Source organism: Natrix helvetica (genome assembly GCF_964273705.1).
Source record: "Natrix helvetica genome assembly, chromosome: 9".
Taxonomy (NCBI): Eukaryota; Metazoa; Chordata; class Lepidosauria; order Squamata; family Natricidae; genus Natrix; species Natrix helvetica.
In genome coordinates, this window is record NC_138560.1 from 1,606,935 (window position 1) to 1,626,791 (window position 19,857).

The following is a 19,857-nucleotide window of genomic DNA, read 5'->3' on the forward strand; positions in this document are numbered from 1 at the left end:
GCCCTCGCCCTCCCCCGCCATGAATAGATCGCTCTAGAAAGTGGGACGTGGTCCCCCTGGCAGGAGATAGCCCCGCCCTCTTCCAAAGAGCTGACATTACAATCCAGCTGGGCCACGCCCTCCTTTGGCCACGCCCACTAGTCGCAAGCCCCGCCTTCCTTTCCTTGGATTCTCTACCACGTGGGAAGGAGCCAACCCGGAACTGTCGCTGCTATAAAGGCTTGGAACTCTTACCTGTTGAATTCCCACCTGCTCAGACCTTGGCTGGACCTCGGACTCTTGACCCACCCAGTTCAAAAAGCAGCTCTCAAAATCTAAATATACTGGACCAGCAGCCCAGTCGCCCACCCTGGCTAAGGATTATGGAGATTGGAGTCCAGTCCCACTGGACAGCATCTCTGGGCAAGCTGGGTTAGGATGATGGGTGGTGTGATTTTAGGGAAGGCACTTCTGCAATCCTGGAGATGCTAAGGCCAGGGGTGTCCAAACTTGGGAACTTTAAGAGGTGTGGACTTCAACTCCCAGAATTCCCCAGCCAGCTTTTTTCACTGTCATTATAACTTTGAACGACCACTAAATGAACGGTTGTAAGTCAAGGACTAGAATACCTGTGGCTAGAATGCAGTGGTGGGTTGCCAATTTTGTTACTACTGGTTCGGAGCGGGAGGGGGGCGCTCCCGTTTGCATGACGCTGTCCAGGCAGGTGGACGGAGCCTCCCACAACCGCTACTACCGGTTCGGCTGATCTGGGCCAAAATGGCAGCAACCCACCCCTGCTAGAATACCTGTGTACCTGTATTCCAGCCACTTGAACCTGGACATCTCCAAGATCAAAGTGTTTGATGCTGCAGAGGTCAGCTCTAAGGTTGTCGGTCAAGCCCAGTGATGCCTTCACTGTCCTGTTCCTTGACCTGGGGAGCACCTGGTCTCCCTATTGACATAACTGGCCTCCGTACCTGAGAATCGCTTGTTTCGGCCTGCCTGCCTGCCTGCCTGCCTTCCTTCCCTCCTTCCTTCCTTCCTTCCTTCCTTCCTTCCATGGGTTCTTGGCCAGCATCGCCCCAATTCCTGCCCCTGTGCAATTTCATCACCCCCCCTTCCCACGCCCTTCTTCCCCAGCCGTCGAGCGATGACGGGGTGAGGGAGGCGGCCGGCTGGCTGAGCAGCTTACCTGCCCGTACAGGTTGCGAGGTGTTCAGCCGCCCCTGCCCCAAACCTCTTGCCCGCGTTCTCACAAGCCTGGACCCCAGGGCAAAGCGAGGCAGGCTGCAGCCTGTCTTCTCCCCCTCCGCGGCGGTTGGCTGGCACCAGCCGTGGTGGCGAAGGAAGTGGGCGAAGAGGGAGCAGAACAGGTGAGAGGGAGGAACAGGTGAGCTGAAGAGCCTCCGGAGGTTTCGCCTGCTGGGAAGAATGACGGGGGTCCTCCTGCCAGCCTCCAACCGCTCCAGAAGTGCGAGTCCCGAGATGCCAGGGTGCCCTCGGGGAGCCCATAAAACACAGCTGCCAAACAGGCACAGCCAGACACAGCCTGGGCTGATGTTCGCCCTGCCAGCCAAGTCGGCAAAGATACCCATACAGGTAGTCCTCGACATACGACCCCAATCGAGGCCAAAATTTCCGCTGCTATAAGCCAGACAAGTGAGGTCATTTTATCACCTTTCTTGCTACCGTCGTTAGGTGAATCCCTGCAGTGGTTAAAAGTTATCTGAATGGTTGTTAAGTGATTTTGCTGGGGATCCCATGACCCCGGGGACACTACGACCGTCATAAATGCAAACTGGTTGCCAAAGCCCATGAATTCAGGTCATGGGACTGTTGGGGATTCTGCAACGGTCGTAAGTGTGAAAAACGGCCGTAAGTCACTTTTTCCCACGCGTTTGTCATTTTGAATGGGCGAAGGATACCTGGATCTCTGATGCCAAAACAAACCATGTTAGGATTTAGGATCACTGGTCGGGGAATTTGGGGAGTTGAAGTCCACCCATCTTAAAAGGGCCATTGCTTGAGAGAATTTGGTCTCAGGGCATTATGGGGATTTTTTTTTTAAATGCATTAATCTATCACCCAGGTCAAAATGGGGGTGTCAACAGAGCTCTTTTGGTGATGCCTCATGCAACACCCCAAAATTTGGCCAAAATGGCGGCCATAAAACATTCCCCCTCAATCCCTTCGCCACACCCACAAACACGGGGCGTCTGAATCAAAACACAACTGGCAAAAAGAACCAGAGAATATTACAGTATATTACAACGCAAGTTACATTCCGTCGGCCCGAGAGGCTTCTTTCTGCAAAAAAGGGGGGGCTGTGTCCATCCCCCCCCACGCCCCTCTCAGGCACCCTCTCGCTGGACTGGACTACAACCCCCATGCTCCCCAGCCGCTCCAAATCAGAGCCCCGAGGTTGGCGCCTGGGATGGGGGTGAGAAGCCACCGAATATTAAGTGGGGGTGGTGCAGGGTGCATGGGGGGGGGGCTTCCGCCTTGTTGTCCCATTTGGGGAGGGGGGTGTTGCTTGCCAGATGTTGTAGCCCATCGATGGGCAGATGTGCGCCCAGTCAAATTAATTCCAAAGACCGGAGGCTTATTTGCTCTTGCAAATGCAGCTTCTTTGAGGATGTTGTGTTGTCTGAGCAGGCACAGGAGACCCTCCCTCACCCTTCAGGTCTTTCCCTCCTGCCAATAGGCCGGCAGCTAGACCAGTGGTACATCTGCCTGGGAACATAAGAAGGCTTGCAGGCGGGTCTCGGCCGCTTGCTTATGGAGGATCACAAAGACGACGGGGATCAGGTCCCCTGGTCCGCAGGAGAAGTGCCACCGGTGCCCACCACTCCTCCGCCATCCCCTTCTGGTCAGAGAGGCGTCCTCGCTGAAACCGGGCCGACGTTCAACCGGTTGAGCTTGGCCCTCTCCTGGTTGGAGATGTCCACTTTGGAGAGGCCGGGAGAAGGAGGCACTCCAGCAGGCAGCCCCGCCATCTTGGCCGTCCCGTCAGCCGCACCCATCCCTCGCTCGGCCTCCCCGTGGGTGATGTTGCGGATGAGATGGACGGCGTCCGGCCGCAGGCTGTTGTTGGTGGGAGGCTCCGTTTGACCGGGGACTCTCGGTGGAAAGCGGTATTGAAGGCAAAGCATCAGGAGCAGCACCAAAAGAGGGAGCCCTCCGGCGAGGAGGAGAAACGGGAGAAGGACGGCAGACAGGGGGGCGACGTTGGTTTCTCCTAAGGGAACCATATTTGAAAAACAGAGTTGGAAGGGACCTTGGAGGTCTTCTAGTCCAACCCCTTTGTTCAGGCAGGAAACAATATACCATTTCAGACAAATAGTTATCCAATCCCTTCTTAAAAATCTCCAGTGATGATGCACCAGCAACTTCTGGTGGCAAGCTGTTCCACTGGTTCATTGTCCTCACTATCAGAAAGTCTCTCTTTAATTCCAGGTTGCTTCTCTCCTTGATTAGTTTCCACCCATTGCTTCAGGTGCTTTGGAGAGTAGCTTGACTCCCTCTTCTTTGGGGCAGCCCCTGAGATATTGGAAGGCTGCTCCCCTGTCACCCCTAGTCCTTTTTTTTATGAAAAGAAATTTTCTTTTTACCCAATTCTATCCTAAGCAGCCTATGATCCCACAAAGCTACTAAAAAAAAGACCCTACAAAAATATTATGCCTGGAAAAGCAGGCGCCATTGTCAAACCAAGCACCTCAAAAGGGGGACAAGCGATCCTCTAATCTTAAGATTAGGGAGAAGAGCCGGATTTTAAGGGTTTGCCCAAAGAAACTTAGGTGGGGATGTTTTCTGTTGGCGATTGTAAATCAGAATTTCTCAACCTTGGTCTCTGGAAGATAGGTGGACTTCAACTCCCAGAATTCCCCTCTGCTGGCTGGGGATTTCTGGGAATCGAAGTCCACCCATCTTCCTTCCAGTAGTTGAGAAACACAGAAGATCAGCATTAATGCTCAGACCTGCCAAAGCTGCAACCTTCAACCCCCTGCGAAGTGCTTTCGGCTGGGGAGACCCTCCCTGCCCAGGACCCACCTTTGCACCCCTCGCCCAAGCAGGGGTCTTGCAGGGTCTGACAGGTGGCACCTTCAGGGCACAAGCAGGTGTAGCTTCCTCCTCCGTCTTGGCAGATGGCACCTTTGGGGCAAGGATTCGGGGAGCACAGATGGGCAGTGACCTGCGGGAGAGAGTTGAAGGAGGGGGGTGGCAGGGAGAAAGAGTTGGGGGGGATAGTCATTATCTGTGAAAAATGTGGGGGAGGGGTGCCCATTGTTTTACTCTTCCCGGCCTCTCCACTCCAAATGTCTGTGCATTATGGGGCCTGGGGAAGGAGACTCACAAGCCAGTTTGGTCTAAGTGGAGAGGCACCAGGCTAGAAACCAGGAGACAGTGAGTTCTAGTCCTGCCTTAGGCACAAAAGCCAGCTGAGCAAGTTTTGGCCAATCACCAGGAGATTGGGAGTTCTAGTTCCGCATTAGATACGAAAACCGGCTGGGTAAATTTGGGCCACTCACAACCAGGAGATGGAGAGTTCTTGTTTGGCATTAAGAATAAAAGCCAGTTGGGTGATTTTGAGTCAATCACCAGGAGATGGTGAATTCTAGTCCTGCCTTAGGGATGAAATCTGGCTGGGTGTCTTTGGCCCAAACGCTAAGAGACGGTGAGTTCTAGCCCCACTTTAGGCATGAAAACTGCCTGGTAACTTTGGGCCTATCACCTGGAGACAGGGAGTTCTAGTTCTGCCTTCAGCATGAAAGCTAACTGGGCGACTTTGGGCTTCCTCTCAGCCCAACTCACCTCACAGGGTTGTTGTGGTGGGGAAAAGAGAAGGAGGAAGGATTATTAAGTATCTTCTCCACCGAAGACATTTGTAAGAAGAACACAAGCAGCATACAAATAAATAAATAAATAAAACAGAGGACCCTCCCTCCAGCCTGGCCGTACAATCCCTGGGATTTTGCAGCGTTTCCACCCCGGGTTCAATTACCTCGCACCACTTCCCGCTAAAGCCCAGAGGGCATCTGCAAAGGAAGGTCCGGTTCTCTGCCTGCTGGCACTGCCCGCCGTGCAGGCAGGGGGCATCTCGGCAGGACCTCTCTTTGCTCTCGCACTTGGCACCCGTGTACCCTGGTTGGCACGAGCAGGTCTGCCTGCCAGCCTCCATCTGTGGGGGAAGGGGTGAAAAGAGGGGGGAGGTCAGGGCAACGAGCAGAGCGGGATGCAGGCAGTCCTTGACTTATGGCCACAATGGACCCCAAAATTTCTGTTGCTAAGTGAGAAATTTGTTAAGTGAGTTTTGCCCCTTTACGAGAGGGAAAAGCAGGATACAAAACTATAATCGTCTTTAATTATCCTAAGATTGCAGATTTTTACACACACACACACACCTGGCAGGTGCCTCCATTTTGGCATCTCTTTTGGCACAAATTCATCCCTGTGCAGAAAGTGGATTAAAAAAAAGAGATTATTGATTGAAAAAACCTTGAAAGCTGCAATTAAAGAACCAGTTATTTAGACGGTTAAGGCCCTGCTTTTGCCTTGAGGATTTCCAGGTCTCTTGAGGCTGAGAACCCGGCACTCTCTTCCTCCAAACTTTTCCTGCTACAACAACCCTGGGAGGTTGGCCTAAGGGCCAATTTGATACCAGGTGTCCAATTTTCATCCATTTTATTTAAGAGCCTTGTTTCCCCAACTTGGCAACTTTAAGATGGGTGAAGTTCTGGGAATTGAAGTTCACACATTTTAAAGCTTATTAGCTGGTGAATTCTGGGAGTTGAAATCCATCTACCTTAAAGTTTATTAGCTGGGGAATTCTAGAAATTGAAGTCCAGCTATCTTAAAGTTTATTAGCTGGAGAATTCTGGGAGGTGAAGTCCACTCATCTTAAAGCCACCATGCTTTAAAGTGCCAGCGATTCAACGTTGCTTTTAAGGCAGCTTAGATGGGAAAGCATGAATTTGTATTTGTAAAATTGGAGCCTAATCACACTCCATTTCCCCTCCAGCTCTCTGCTCCGTCTCCAGAAAGCCACCCTACTCCATGCTGGGAACCACATTCTGTCCTGGCACGCCTCCCCACGCCACCCGGTGAGCAGAGACAGTGCGGTCCGGATGGGGTTGGACGTTGGCACAGAGCTCTGAAGGGCAGGGTGGTCTGGAAGGAGGCAGTGAAAGGAGGGCTGGGAAGAGAGGAGGACAGGCAGAGGTGGCCAAGAAGCCAGTCGTGCAAATGAGGGCATCACAAGCAACGGAGGAGCGGAGAAAGCGTGAAAGTGCACCTGAGTTAACCACAGTCAGGCATCTGAGAGCAAAGAAGCAGCTGGAGGGGCACTAGGGTTAAGGGATGAAATTCCCCACTCCCCAGTTTATTCTTTAAGTGGAGTCCTTGGCGCTTTCTTGCAGACGTTTCATGACCCAACTAGGGAACGTCATCAGTGCTGGGAAGGAAGGGGGCTTGGGAGGAGGTGGGGAGGAGGACCGTAAAGTCCTTGGTATTCTCTTGAGCTTGTTTGGCAGACATCGCATTATCCAGCTAGGTAACATCATCAGTGCCAGAAAGGAGGGGGGTTAGGGGGAGGAGGACTGTGGGGTCCCTGGTACTCTTTGAGCTTGGTGGTTTTCTTGTAGATGCCTCATGACCCACCTAAGCAACCTCATCAGTGCTAAAAGAGAGGGGGGTTGAGGAGGACTGTGAGATCCTTGCTGTTCTTGGAGCTGGGCTGTTTTCTTGCAGACATTTCATGATCCAACTAGGGAACATCATCAGTGCTAGCTAGGTGGGGTTTTGCAGATAAGGGGAGGAGGAGGAGGAGGAGGAGGAGGAGGGGGAGGGGGAGGGGGAGGGGGAGGGGGAGGAGGAGGAGGAGGAGGAGGAGGAGGAGGAGGAGGAGGAGGAGGAGGAGGAGGAGGGGAGATGACTGTGACGTTCTTGGTGGTTGCGTTTGGTTGTTTTCTTGCAGACATTTCATGACCCAGCTAGGGAACATCATCAGTGCTATATAGCTCAACTCAACTAACTCATTCAAGTTTTCGACCAAACAAGGATTGGAGGTTAGTTTCCCAGGGCTGCCCATCGGACCCTCTTCTCTAATACAAAATGCAGGTGACCACAGAAAGAACAGGTCTTAACAGGAATGCCCCTTTCCAACTCTCCCCGGCCTCTCCAGAATGCCCAGGGGGTTTGGAAAATCCCCCTGCCCCCAGATCCCACGTCTTTTGCCCCCCCTGGCTGGCCGCCTCTACTCACCATTCTGGCAGTTGCGCCCACCAAATCCTTCCGGGCAGAGGCATTCGTATTCGTCCGGTTCCTTGTTGGCACAGGTGCCCCCGTTCTGGCACGGGCGGTGAGATCCACAATAATTCAGATCTGAGCAAGAAGGGAAAAGAGGGAAGGGTTTGGGGGATCTGGTCCAAGGCTGCCCCATTCCGTCTGGATCCAGAATAGGCACCACTCTGGGTCACCCATCTCCCTGCCAGCTTCTGGCTGAAATGCCGCCCACTGTGGCTGGCGCAACCTTCTCCAAAGGTTAGGGGGGGGGAAGGACCACCGAGGACTTTCTTGTCAAAATTCTCCCATCTTCTCTTATTTCCTCTTTTTGAATAAATAAACAAATTCTCAAAAGTAATTAATTGGGAAGCCATTACAGGTAGTCCTCGACTTACGACCGCAATTGAGCCCAGCATTGATGTTGTTCAGTGAGATGTTTTTTGTTTCCCCCATTTTACAACTTTTTTTTTTTTTTTGCTTTTCTTTCGTTAAAAGAATCACTGCAGTTGCTCAGTTAGTGACACGGTTGTTAAGTGAAACTGACCTCTCCATTGACTTTGTTTGTCAGAAGGTCGCAAAAGAGGATCACGTGACCCTGGGACACGACGACCGTCGTAAGTATGAACCCGTTGCCAAATATCTGAATTTTGGTCACGTAACCACAGGGATGCTGCAATGGTCATAAGAGTCAAAAACGGTCATAAGTCACTTTTTTCAGTGCCGTTGTAACTTCAAACCATCACTAAATGAACTAAGTCGAGGACTACCTGTATCGGGTCCAATAGACCTTGGTAGGTGTTTTGAGGGAGTCCTCGACTTATCAACCGTTCATTTAGTGGCCATTTGACGTCACAGGTGAAAAAAAGTGACTTACAATCAATCCTCACACTTACAACCACTGCAGGAGTCCTTAACTTAGGAACATTTGTTTCGTGGTGGTTTGAATTTACAGTGGCACTGAAAAGAAGGGATTGATAACCAGTCCTCACACTTATGACCATTGCAGGGTCCCTGCAGTCATGTGACCACCATCTGGCACCTTCCTAGCCAGCTTCCAGCCAGCAAGCCGGCATGGAAGGTCATCAGTCCCAGTCACCTGATGTCTCACTTAATGACCTCACCACGTAACAACTAATTTTTCCCATCCCAATTGTGGCCGTAAGTTCAGGACTCTCTGGAATTGGGGACCACCATATTGAATGGAGGCTAGTTGCAAAATACAGGGAATCCTCAAGTTACGACCACGATGGAGCCCCAAATTTCTGTTGCTAAGTGAGACATTTGTTAAGTCAGTTTTGTCCCATTTTACGACCTTTCTTGCCATGGTTGTTAAGTGAATCACGACAGTTGTTAAGTTAGTTAGTTAGTTAGTTAGTTAGTTAAGTGACTCTGGCATCCCCACTGACTTGCAACAGCACTGAAGGTCGCTGGGTCAGAAGGTCGCCAAAGGGGATCACGTAACCCCGGGACGCTGCAACAGTCATAAATATGAACATGGCCAGAAGGATGCGACAGTCGTTAAGTGTGAAAAATGGTCCTACGACACTACTTTCAGTGCTATTGCAACTTCGCTAAACAAACTTTCGTAAATGGAGGACTACCTATTGCCAAGAGGTTTTGCCTCTTGGGGGAGGGTCTCTGCTGCCCCCTTTCTTCCCATCTCAACACAAGGACCCACTGAGCAGGGCTGAGGAGGGGACGGGGCTCACCCTTGTCACACAGAAGCCCCCCCCAGTTGGTCTCGCAGTCACACTTCCAGGGCACGGTGCAGCTCCCGTGGACGCAGCCCGGGAAGAGGAGACACCGGTCACAGAGGGCGCCCGTCCAGCCGTAATGGCACCTGAGAAGGGAAGGGTGGTTACTGCACAGCCAGAGGCCTTGAAATCGAGGAGGGGGGGGGCGGCTAGGTCAGACTTGCCCCCATCTGATCCTGTAACACAGGGTCCCCAACCCCTGGTCCGTGGCACTGGCTGTGGCATGCCCAAAATTGGTCAGCGCAAACCAGCGAAGCCCCATCCGTGGGTCGCAGGCAGCACGCAAAACTGCGTATGTTCCCCGTCCCCCCCCCCCAGTCCTCAGAGCAACCTCTCTCCAGCTGGGGAATTCTGGGAGTTGAAGTCTTAAAGTGGCCAAGGTTGACGAGGTAGAGGGCGTAAGGCAGGGGAGGCCAAACCTGGGAACTTTAAGACTTGTGGGCTTCCCCGGCTGGCTGGGGAATTCTGGGAGTTGAAGTCCACAAGTCTTAAAGTTCCCAGGTTTGGACACGTCAAGGAACGTCCTTGAAGGACAGGAAAAAGGCTTGCTACCAAGACAGCGGTCGGATAACACGGATAACCGGGCGTTGAGCCCCAGCCGAGAAAGTAACGTAAGAAAATGTTTCCAATAAGCCCATTCGGATGGCAAGATTCTGCTGCTAATGTGACCTTACAGGAAAGATGGACTTGGTCCCCATAATGATGCTTCTTGTCTGGACAATCTCGAAGAGCTCAACCCCCACCTCACAACATCATGGGCGCCCCCCCCCCCCCCCTATCTTCCTTGCACTCCCTTTCCACGAAGGAAACACATGTTTTTCTCGCCAGATTGTGCGGCAGGAGTACGACCAAATAAACCAGCATCTGACCAGGATTTGGGAACTTGCTGGACCCCTGTTTCATCGTGGCTGGCTAAAGGAGGGCTTGAGGGAAGGCCGAAGGGTCAGAACCCCCTCCCACCTGCTTGCTTCTCACCTGCACTCCCCAGGTTCCTCGCAAAAGCCGTGCGTTTTGTGGCAGCCCTGGCGGCAAACAGCTGCAAGAGAGCACAAGGAGAAGGTTGCAACATCAGGCGAGGCTCCGGAGTTGGTCTTGAATGCTGCTGCAAGGACATGGCTGCGCCCTTCTTTGTGGGCACACCTGAATGATCATTCAGGTACGGTGGTTAGAGACCTGGCCTACCTCAAAGGGCTGGCAAGGAGGGAGCGAAGGGAGGGGATTTGCACCAGTGAGGAAAGTCCTTGTTTTGGTGTTGGAGGGAAGGACTGAAAGGACTCAGGGATGGGGCCACCCAGCCTGAAGACCCTACAGGATTTTGCATCGCTAGGTGTGCGCGGAAAAGGGAGAGGGACCGGTCTACCTGGCCACAGGTGAGATCGGGGTTAAGGAAGGGAGGGTAATCCTCAGGGGCCCGTCTCTGTTTTTGAGGTGGAATATCAGGTTGCCGCATCTCAAGGACAGTGAGACACAGGGACATCCTCCAGACGGGGGTCAAAAAAACGTCAAGGTGGCAGCTGGGAACATGTGATGAAGTCCCACCCACCCACCCCCTTTTAATGCACAGGGGACCCACAGAAATACAGGGGGTGGGTTGGGGATGCAGCTACTCCCATCATTTTGATCTGTTTGTCTATTCCCCGTCCCAGAAACACTCCCCCAAGATACCTTCTGGGGGGAGGGGGGAATTGGAGCAAGACAACCAGAGCAATGGGGCAGCCTGCCCTTTTCTAGACCCTTTTTTCTCACCCTGCCCTGCCCCGGACATACCCCGCTGGCACTTGTTTCCCGTCCAGCCGTCCAGACAGACCTTGTTCCCGGCCGCGTCACAGCTGTGGTGCCCGAAGAAGTCGTTGCGGGGCCTACAGAGCAGGTTGCACGAGGGCCCGTAGTAGTGCTCGTGGCAGCGCACTCGCAGCCGGCACTCCAGCAGGGCGCTGCGCCCGCGATGCCCTAAATGCTGCCAGCCTTCGCCTGGGTTCACCATACCCGAACGGGTCACCCTCTCGATCAGCTGCCCTGAGCCTGCCAAGGAAGGGGAGGAGGACGAAGGTGGAGAGTCCTGTTCTCCATCACCACCACCCCACACCTGATGGGAGGCACAAAACCCAAAGAGCCAGCAGCCCCAGGAGAAAGGAGGCACATGCAACATGGAGCGCGAGGACTGCAACAGTCACTACGAGACAGAAGATTTGCAGAGCGCATCCATGAACACCAACAAGCAGTCAGAAGACAGGATGAAAACACCTTAACTGCACAACACACGGACAAAGGTCACCATAGTTTCAACTGGGAAGCTGGTGGCGTCCTGGACCCATTAAGTCCAAGAACACAAGGGGATTTCTGGAAGGTTGTCATTCAGATGAATCAGCCATCAACAGGCACACAGAGATGAAACCACATTTACACACCTTTCAAAAGAGACAAAAAGGAAACAAAAAAGGCAAAAAAGACCCCAACACCTCAGCTGGGCAATGGAATGTCTGCAATGTCTCTTCCTCCTCCTCCTCCTCCTCCTCCTCCTCCTCCTCCTCCCTCTGCAATCCTCCCTCCCTTCTAGCACTCATGATGTTCCCTAGTTTGGTCATGATTAAACATCTGCAAGAAAACCAACAAGCTCAGAGAGCATCAAGGACTCCTTCTCCTCTTCCTCTCCACAAACCCACTCCCTTCTAGCACCAATTATTATCTAGTTGGGTCATGAAACGTGTGGAAGAAAACAGCCAAGCTCAGAGACCCCCAAGGACCCGAGAGTTACAAAACTGACATATTCAGTCCAATTCAAACAGATCATCAACGGTCCGAAATTCGGAACTTGGTTCTCATCTATGTTGACAGCTGCAAGAATTTTATACAAGTAAAAATGGAAAGAATGGAAGAATGGATGGAAAAAGCGTTGTCAGAGAGGGCACAGTTAATTGTTTAATTAAAGAGAAGGACTTATCTAGTTTTGTTTGCATTTGAAAATCGCTTCTGGACTTTATGCTCGAAACAGAAAACAAAATTAAAATTTGATTTTAGGTTTTAGAGGACTAGATTAACTTGGCTATTATAGAAATGGCTTCTATCTACTGGAAATGGAAAGCAAGAAGCTGAGGATGGATCTGTGTTTTACTGCACCCGAATAGAGTAAAACAAAACAAAACACTGCATTGTTTTACTCTGTGTTTCTTCTTATCCTGCCATCCCTTCCCTTTTTCCCATTTTCATTTTCACCTATGCTTTATATCTTAGTCATAAACTCTACATTATCAATAGTCCCAAACATTTTGTTCATCCTTGAGTGCCCCGAGGCCGAGCTGCAAAGGAGCACACGTCACCAGTCCACAACGAGGCTGACACACCGCCTGCCACTGCAACAGGGGTGAAAATTTAAACTCATTTACCCACCCACCCGCTACCCCCTGCAGCTGCCATTGCCCCCATTTATGGAAAGCCATAAACGAACCCTCTCTTCCTGCTTATTCCTGGCAACTACAATTTTAGAGGTAGACTGCCACTCTCCATGGAAGTTCCAGTTTTTACGGGCCAGAGGCCAGTGACTAGTCCAGGGCTCAGTGATCAGGAATGTAGCTGGAAGGAGAAATGAAAAGCCCAGAGCTACAATTATTTTTCTTTCAATCTTTCCTACGCGGCTAACAACTAGTTGAGCCACCTCCTAACTGGAATATATATGTGGCACGCCGAACGGCTATCTGAACGGCTGCAGGCACGAATGCTGACACCTGCGTCGCTCTTTTGCCTCAATCTCAGTACCCAGGGGAGGCACATACAGGCTCCAGAAGTGGAACACAAAATCCAGGTGTGCTGAACTTCCCTTCTTTTCCTACTTGCACCAGTAATGGGTTCCGGCCAGTATGGCTTGGTGCAGGCATAGCGGTAGTAGACGGGAGCACCAGCCCCCATACTGGTACGGTGACTTGTTTATCCTTCCCCCACTCCCCCGCCCATGTTCCACACCTATTTTTAATAGGTGCAACCTCCGACGAGCAGCTGGGTGTCGCGGGGGTGGTGGTGGAGTGTGCATGCATAACCAGGACGCCGGGCCCTTTGCGACGGGGAGAGGAATCCACCACAGCCTTGCACCCACCATCACAGAAGAAAAAGGACCCCTTACCTGGGCTGGTGACATCACTGGCATTGACCGCATCCCAGGCCTCCAGAACCAGCGAGTACGAGCGCTAGAAGGGACAAGGCAGAAGTTCACATTCCCCCGCCTGAACATCTGGAAACCCCAGATGTGGCACCCCCCTCTGCCCCCAACTGTCCCCGTTCTTTGCTCAGTTCTATTCCAACTGACTGAATGAGAACGAAACCCTTTCTACCATATCAAAGCCCGACTTCCCACTCGGCTGACCTGGATGCAGAAAAATGAATTAAGTAAGTAATAATAATGCAAAAAAAGTAGAATGATTGTGGCAAAGAAAGCAAAGATAAAGCCAAGTTTAATCCCACAACATCTGGAGCACCAACTGAAGGCAGATTAGTCGGTTTCTCAACTAGGTCCGTTAAGGTCCCTCAGAGTACCCCAAAACCTTGGCAACTTTGAGTTGGGTGGACTTCGAGTCCCAGAATTCTCCAGCCAGCCAGGTCTTAAAGTTACCAAGGTTGGAAAACACTGCTGGAGAGCCTTGTCCACAGCCAAAGGGGGGGGGCGGGGGGGGGAGAGGATTAGCAGTAGGAGTTCAGCCTGTGGCCTCTGCCTCCCATCCATTTGCCTCCTTGCAGCAAATAGCAAACAGCCAGTTTCAGCTTCAGCTTCAGCACAGCCTGATTAGCACAAGCAACTGACTGTCGGTTGGATCGGCCTCCCGATGCTACAGGGATTCCCATATCCTATTGCGGCCTCCGCCTCCCATTTTTGGCCTCTGCGTGCCCCATTTTTGTCTTCCGCACGCCCCGTTTTCTGCCCATTATGATCTTCCCCAAAGGTGCTTTGTTTTAGAAGGCAAGTGAACTTTCTTGTTTTTTTCTCCGTTTGAAGACGTCTCATCCCAGAAGCTTCTTCAGCTCTGACTGGATGGTGGGGAAGGGAAGGATGGATCCTCCTTGCAGACAGCTGGTCCTTTGCATCCTTTGAGAGGGTCGCTGAGGCCACTTGGAGGTTTCACTGTGTCCTCAGGATCACCTGAATGGTGCAAATGGTTCCGGCAGTCTGCAGTTTTTCCTCTGGAAATCCATTCCTATTCCCACCCCATTCCAAGGGTCTTCGTCCCAAATTGACCAGCTGTCTGCAAGGAGCATCACCCCTTCCCATTCCCCACCATCCTATCAGAGCTGAAGAAGCTTCTTGGATGAGAAGGGAAATGTCTTCAAAGAAAAAAGACAAGGAAGTCCAGTTGCCTCCCCCCCCCCCAAAAAAAAAGCACCTTTGGGACAATCCTGACCTGGATGACGGAGGATCTCCACAGACCTTCTCCGTTGTTTTTTCCAGTCTGCAACTTCCGGTTCAACGTTTCTCAACCTGGGTAATTTGGGGTTTTTTGGGGATGCAGCTTTACAGGTAATTCCCGGCATACGACCACAATGGGAACCAGAATTTCCACTGCTAAGCAAGCCGGTTGTTAAGTGAGTCACCCTTTCTTCCAGATTTTGCAGAGATGCCTCCAACAGGCAGTTGCCTCAACTGGAAACCATTCGTTTAGCGACCAAAGTGACGACGGTGCTGGAAAAAGGGACTTACGGCCCTCACCCTGACGAGGGCTGCAGCAGAAACCCCCTGGCTCACGAAATCAAAATCCGGGTGCTTGACAAGCAGCCCAAACAGGGGCAATCGTATGTCTTCTTCCAGAATCCACAGAGCTCTGAGACGCAATGAGGAATGCTGTGAAACCCTGAACCTTGCAAATTGGCATTAATGCATCTGCCTTCGGATCTCTCCTGGTTCTTGGGGATTAAGATCAGATCGTAGGGACAGATCTCTGGAGATCCTGGGGAGAAATCTGTCTGATAAGGCAAAGGATCAGAGACCTCAAGCTTTGTCAGGGGTTGGTTGGCCTGCCCCCCACATCCAAGGGACGAATTCAACCGTTCCAGACCCCCCCCCTCCCGGGTTGTAGATCCAGCGGGAAAAATTCACCAAGTGGTTCCAGAACTTGATACTGTCCAACAGGTGCCTTCCCACAACCTGCTGCAGCTAGTCCTCGACTTACAGCCAATCGTTCAAACTTAGATTGGCACTGAAACAAAGCGACTTAGGACCATTTCTCACCCTTACGACCATTGCAATGGTCACCCGGCTAAAATTTTGAGTTGGCCACTGGCACATATTTATGACTGTCGCAGAATCCCTGGGTCCCACGATCCCCTTCTGTCACCTTCTGACGAGCAAACCCAACGGGAGAGCTGGACTCGCTTAACAACCGTGTGACTAAGTTGCAACTGCAGGGATTCGTTTAACAACGGTGGCCAGAAATAGGGCAAAGCTCAGTTCACAATTGATTCGTTTAGCAACGGAAAGTTTGGGCATAATTGCGGTCGTACGTCGAGGACTGCCTGTAATCTGGGCAGTCCTGGGTGGGGCCAGACCTAGAGTTGTGAGAACCTTTTATTTAACGCTTCTGCTGCCCCCCCCCCCCCAACCAGGATAAAAAGAAGCCTCTTACCGGCCAGGCAAAGTCGAAAGGAATGACCATGGTCCCATCCCCATCCGAGGGCTTCTGGAGGGGAGCCGAGAAGATGTTGCCTCCCAAAACGGGAGTGCTGGTGGCCCCCAGCACACAGGCCCCCCCTGGCTGTGCCCGCAGCTGGTATTCCTTGAGGCAGACCCTGAAGAAGGTGTGGCAGGTCTCGGTCACGGGGCAGGGCGGCTCCCTCCCTCCGCGGCAGCACCGTCCATCCGCCAAGACCCCCTTCTCGTTCCGCACCAAAGACACCTGCAGTTCAACCACGCCCGTGGCCCACGAGACCTGAAAGGGGCAGAGCAGAGACGGCGATCAGCTTGCCAGCCGCACGAGAGGGGAAGACGGACAGGAGGAAAATCTCCATCTCCAACCTGCCCCCCCCCCAACTCAACTCTGATGCGGCCACAATCAGTGGGTTTCCCCCAGGAGAAAGGCATGGCTCACCTCCGCCTCATCCCCATAGTTGGGAATGTGTTTCATTGATTAAATGTATGGATTTATTAAATTTATGGATTGATTGAATTCATTTATTAGATTTACTTCTAAAAATGTGTTTATGTACTGAATGCATGATTAAATTTATTAATGCATTAAAATTACTTATTAACATTTATTTTTAAATTTGATTTATTAACATTTACTTATCAAAATTTACTTATCAAAATTTACTTATCAAAATTATTTATTAAATTTATTTATTAAATTTATTTATTAAATTTATTTATTAAATTTATAGGCCACCTATCTCATGATCAAGTGGCTTACGACATCATCCATAGGAGGGAAAAACAATTAGAATGTTGGAAGCAATAAAGCAATTAGGCAGACAAATTAGAATATTAATGTCAGCTGAAGCCTTCCAGTGGCTTCTTGCCCAGAGTTTATTTATTAGATGATTGATTGATTGATTACTAAAATTCTTACGCTGATCCTTGATTCCAAACTGATTCAGAACCGCATGTGAGGAAAAAGAATCCTTAAAAATAAAGAATAAAAAGCGAAAAAGAAGAAAGGGATGAAGGAAGACGATGGGAATGGGTGGAAGGATAGGAGGGAGGGAAGGAAAAGACAGAAAGAGAGGCAGAAAGAAAAGAAAGAAGAAAAAAGAGGGATGGGGGAAGGAAGGAAAGGAGAAGAATGGAATGAGGAGAAGGAGAAATCAGAAAATAGAAAGAGAAAGGGAAGGAGAGAGAAGAAGAGAGAAGGGAATCAAAGAGAAAAAGAAGACGAAAACACTAAGAAACTGCTGGCTGGGGAATTCTGGGAGTTGAAGTCCACAAGTCTTAAAGTGGCCTAGGTTGGACAGCCCTACTTTAAAAGTTTTGGAACTGTCAAGGAGTTTGAATATTAGTGTCCCAGGCATCCTTATCTCCTGAGGGGGGTGGCTCTTCCCCCCTGCATCTGGAAAGACAGCTGTTCCTGGGGTGGGGCACATCAGCTGCCAGAGGGCCTCCCCCTCCCCCCCCCCCCCGCGCGTGCTTTCTTGGGCTGAGAAACTAAGCAAAGAGGGCCACACCTTCCTGTCCCCCCAGGGAGAAAGATGGGAGGTCATAGAGTTTCAGTACAGCTGTAAAACTCCTGCTTTTTTGGAGGTGGGGAGGAAACGGGATCTCTAGGGGCCCTTGTTTAGGAGGTCTATGGCTGGGAGAAAAGACACCCCCCTCCTCACAGCTGGAAGGCAGGAGGGGCTGCATCCCAGGTTTTCTGTCTTGCAGTTGTATAATCATACCCCCAGAGGGTCCCCTCAATTTTAGGGTTGGTCTTGGGGGGAGCGCAAGGCTTTGGAGGCACAGCCCTAGCTTCGAACTGAGAGAGAAGCAAGATCTTAATAAAGTAAAATAAAGTAAACATCTTTCTGGAGCCAGAGCAAGCGACGTTGGGAGAATTTTGAGGCTGCTTCACCATGAAACCACGAGCTACTCAGTGGCTGCATTCAATGGATGGATGGATGGATGGATGGATGGATGGATGGATAGAGGAAGGAAGGAAAAGAAAGAAAGAGAAAGGAAAAGGAAAGAAAGAAAGAGAGAGAGAGAGAGAAAGGGAAAGCTTTATGATCACTTTAAATGTACATTAATAGGCATACATTAAAATGACATTTCCTTCCCTACAGCTCTCAAAGGGTCTCCACTTCTAATATACACTACATCAGGGGGTCCCCAAACTTGGCAACTTGAAGACTTGTGGACTTCTGGCTGGAGACTTCTGGAAGTTGAAGTCCACAAGTCTTCAGGTTGCCAAGTTTGAAGACCTACATGAACTGGACAAAATAAATAAATAAATAAATACAAAATGATGCCATTTACTCACATATACTCTATGACACCGAGGAACACTGCAGTCTACTTCGGAGATACCCCTGGGCATGGCCAGAAAAAGGAATCTTGCACATCCCGGATTAACCCCAAATCTACCCGCCATCCCCTGCCATCTCCTGGGGCAGAAGAATCGCCCATCATGTTATGACCGGGTCTAAAACTCGCCCAACTCCGGACTGGCATCCTGCAAACTGCCCGCCCTCTTTCAGCCGAGCCCACCCAGGTTTCCCCAGAAGAGGGTCCTTCCACTGCCCCCCGGGACTTCTCAGGAGTTCGGCGGGGGGGTGGCGGGGGGGGGAGAAGAAGGGAAACTTTCCAACACCGCTTTTTTTGGCGGAGGGGGAGTAAAGTAGTAGCAGTTCCACCCGCGTGTCAAAGAGGCGAGGAAGGGCATCGGCTGCCCAGCTGGGGAAGCTCTGCGGAAACGCAGCGCATTGGGGGCGCCTGGCTTGGCCCCGGCGGGAGGGGCGCATGGGGCCGGGAGTGGGTCCCGTTCAGGGAGGAGCCTGCCGGGGCTTTCCCGGGGAGCGAGGGACAGTCGCTCACCTGGAGCTGCGCGTGGAGGAGCAGCAGCAGCAGCATCGCCGGAGCGCAGCGCAGCATCTCGGCCGGGCGAGCCCTCCTCCTCCTCCTCCTCCTCCTCCTCCTGGCCGGGGCCGGCGAGGCAGCCCTCCTGGGCCGCCCGGTCGCGGGGCATAAAGCGGGACGGCGGCTGCTCGACGGGACGGGCGCTGCTGCGGCTCTGCCAGGCTGCCAGAGGCGCGGGAGGCGGGGACGGTGCCCTTTCCCTCTCCCCGCCCGCCTGCCCAACCCCGGCCGGGAGCACGTGCGGGGGCCGGCGGCCTCTTCCTGCTTGGCAGGCTCCTGGAGTCTTTTCTCCAGGGATGGGATGACAACTCCCATCGTCCCCCGCCGGCGGGGCTGGGGGCAGCGTGAGCTGCGGGCATCGGGCAAGGGCAGAGCTGGGAGCCTGGCAGAGCTCCCTTCCCCCACTCCTTGGAGTGGGGGTGACCCTGGACTCCTCCCCACCTCCACCAGGTAGATGAATTAAAGCATGGAAGGAAACACCTGGTGGCTTCAACTACAGGTAGTCCTCCAGGTACGACCACAGCGGAGGCCAGGATTTCTGTCGCTAAGGGAGAAATGGGTTAGAGTGATGGGCTGGGCTCTGCTGAGTGCCCCCTCCCCCATTCTTTGGGATCCCAGGAACCCCCTCCCCCACCAGGTAGATATATTAAAGCAGGGGTCTCCAACCTTGGCCACTTTAAGCCTGGCGGACTTCAACTCCCAAGATTCCCCAGCCAGCAAACCTTGAAGCCTGGCAGGTGGCTGGGGAATTCTGGGAGTTGAAGGTTTAAAGTGGCCAAGGTTAGAGACCCCTGTATAAAAGCATGAAACAAAGCCACTGGCTGCGTCAAGGTAGTCCTCATCCTACGACCACAGCGGAGGCCAATATCTCTGTCGCTATGGGAGAAATGGGTCAGATGGTTTCGCCCCGTTTTGCAACTTTTCCCTGTCACTGTTGTTAAGGGAATCCCTGCGGTTGTTAAATGAATCACCCGGCTGTTAAAAGAGAATCTGGCTTCTCCATTGACCTGGCTTGTCAGAAGGTCGCAAAAGGGGACCCGAGATCATCGTAAATGTGAGCCAGGTGCCAAGTGTCTGAATTTGGATCATGTAACTATGGGGATTCTGCAACGGTCGTAAGTGTGAAAAACAGTCAAAAATCACTTCTTCCAGTGCCGTTGTAACTTTGCAGACCAATAACAAAAGATTGTAAGTCAACCACATGTCTTTCCCACGACTACCTACAAGATTGGACTACATATCCTTGGAGGGCCCCGTCAGCCTAACTTCTAAACCCGGCCAAGTCCTGAAACACCGCCCCCCCCCTTTTAATACCCT

At 51.9% G+C, this 19,857-nt stretch overlaps 1 protein-coding gene across 3 annotated transcripts; it reads right to left on the bottom strand.

The window, feature by feature from the left end:
* Positions 1 to 2,230: 2,230 nt before the first annotated feature.
* On the bottom strand, positions 2,231 to 18,946 carry LOC309397029 (protein jagged-2-like). 3 transcript variants are annotated; one of them, XM_081962703.1, is made up of 11 exons: positions 18,499 to 18,946; positions 15,617 to 15,919; positions 13,129 to 13,192; positions 10,782 to 11,036; positions 9,990 to 10,050; positions 8,970 to 9,100; positions 7,240 to 7,359; positions 5,382 to 5,428; positions 4,982 to 5,158; positions 4,030 to 4,171; positions 2,231 to 3,217 (listed from the first exon to the last, which is right to left on the bottom strand). In XM_081962703.1, exons 1-11 carry the CDS (start codon positions 18,853 to 18,855, stop codon positions 2,850 to 2,852), a joined length of 2,025 nt encoding a protein of 674 aa, XP_081818829.1. In that variant the 5' UTR covers positions 18,856 to 18,946; the 3' UTR covers positions 2,231 to 2,849. The 3 variants fall into 3 exon arrangements, with proteins under 3 accessions (XP_081818829.1, XP_081818831.1, XP_081818830.1); XM_081962705.1 differs by lacking the exon at positions 10,782 to 11,036; XM_081962704.1 differs by lacking the exon at positions 4,982 to 5,158.
* Positions 18,947 to 19,857: the final 911 nt, after the last annotated feature.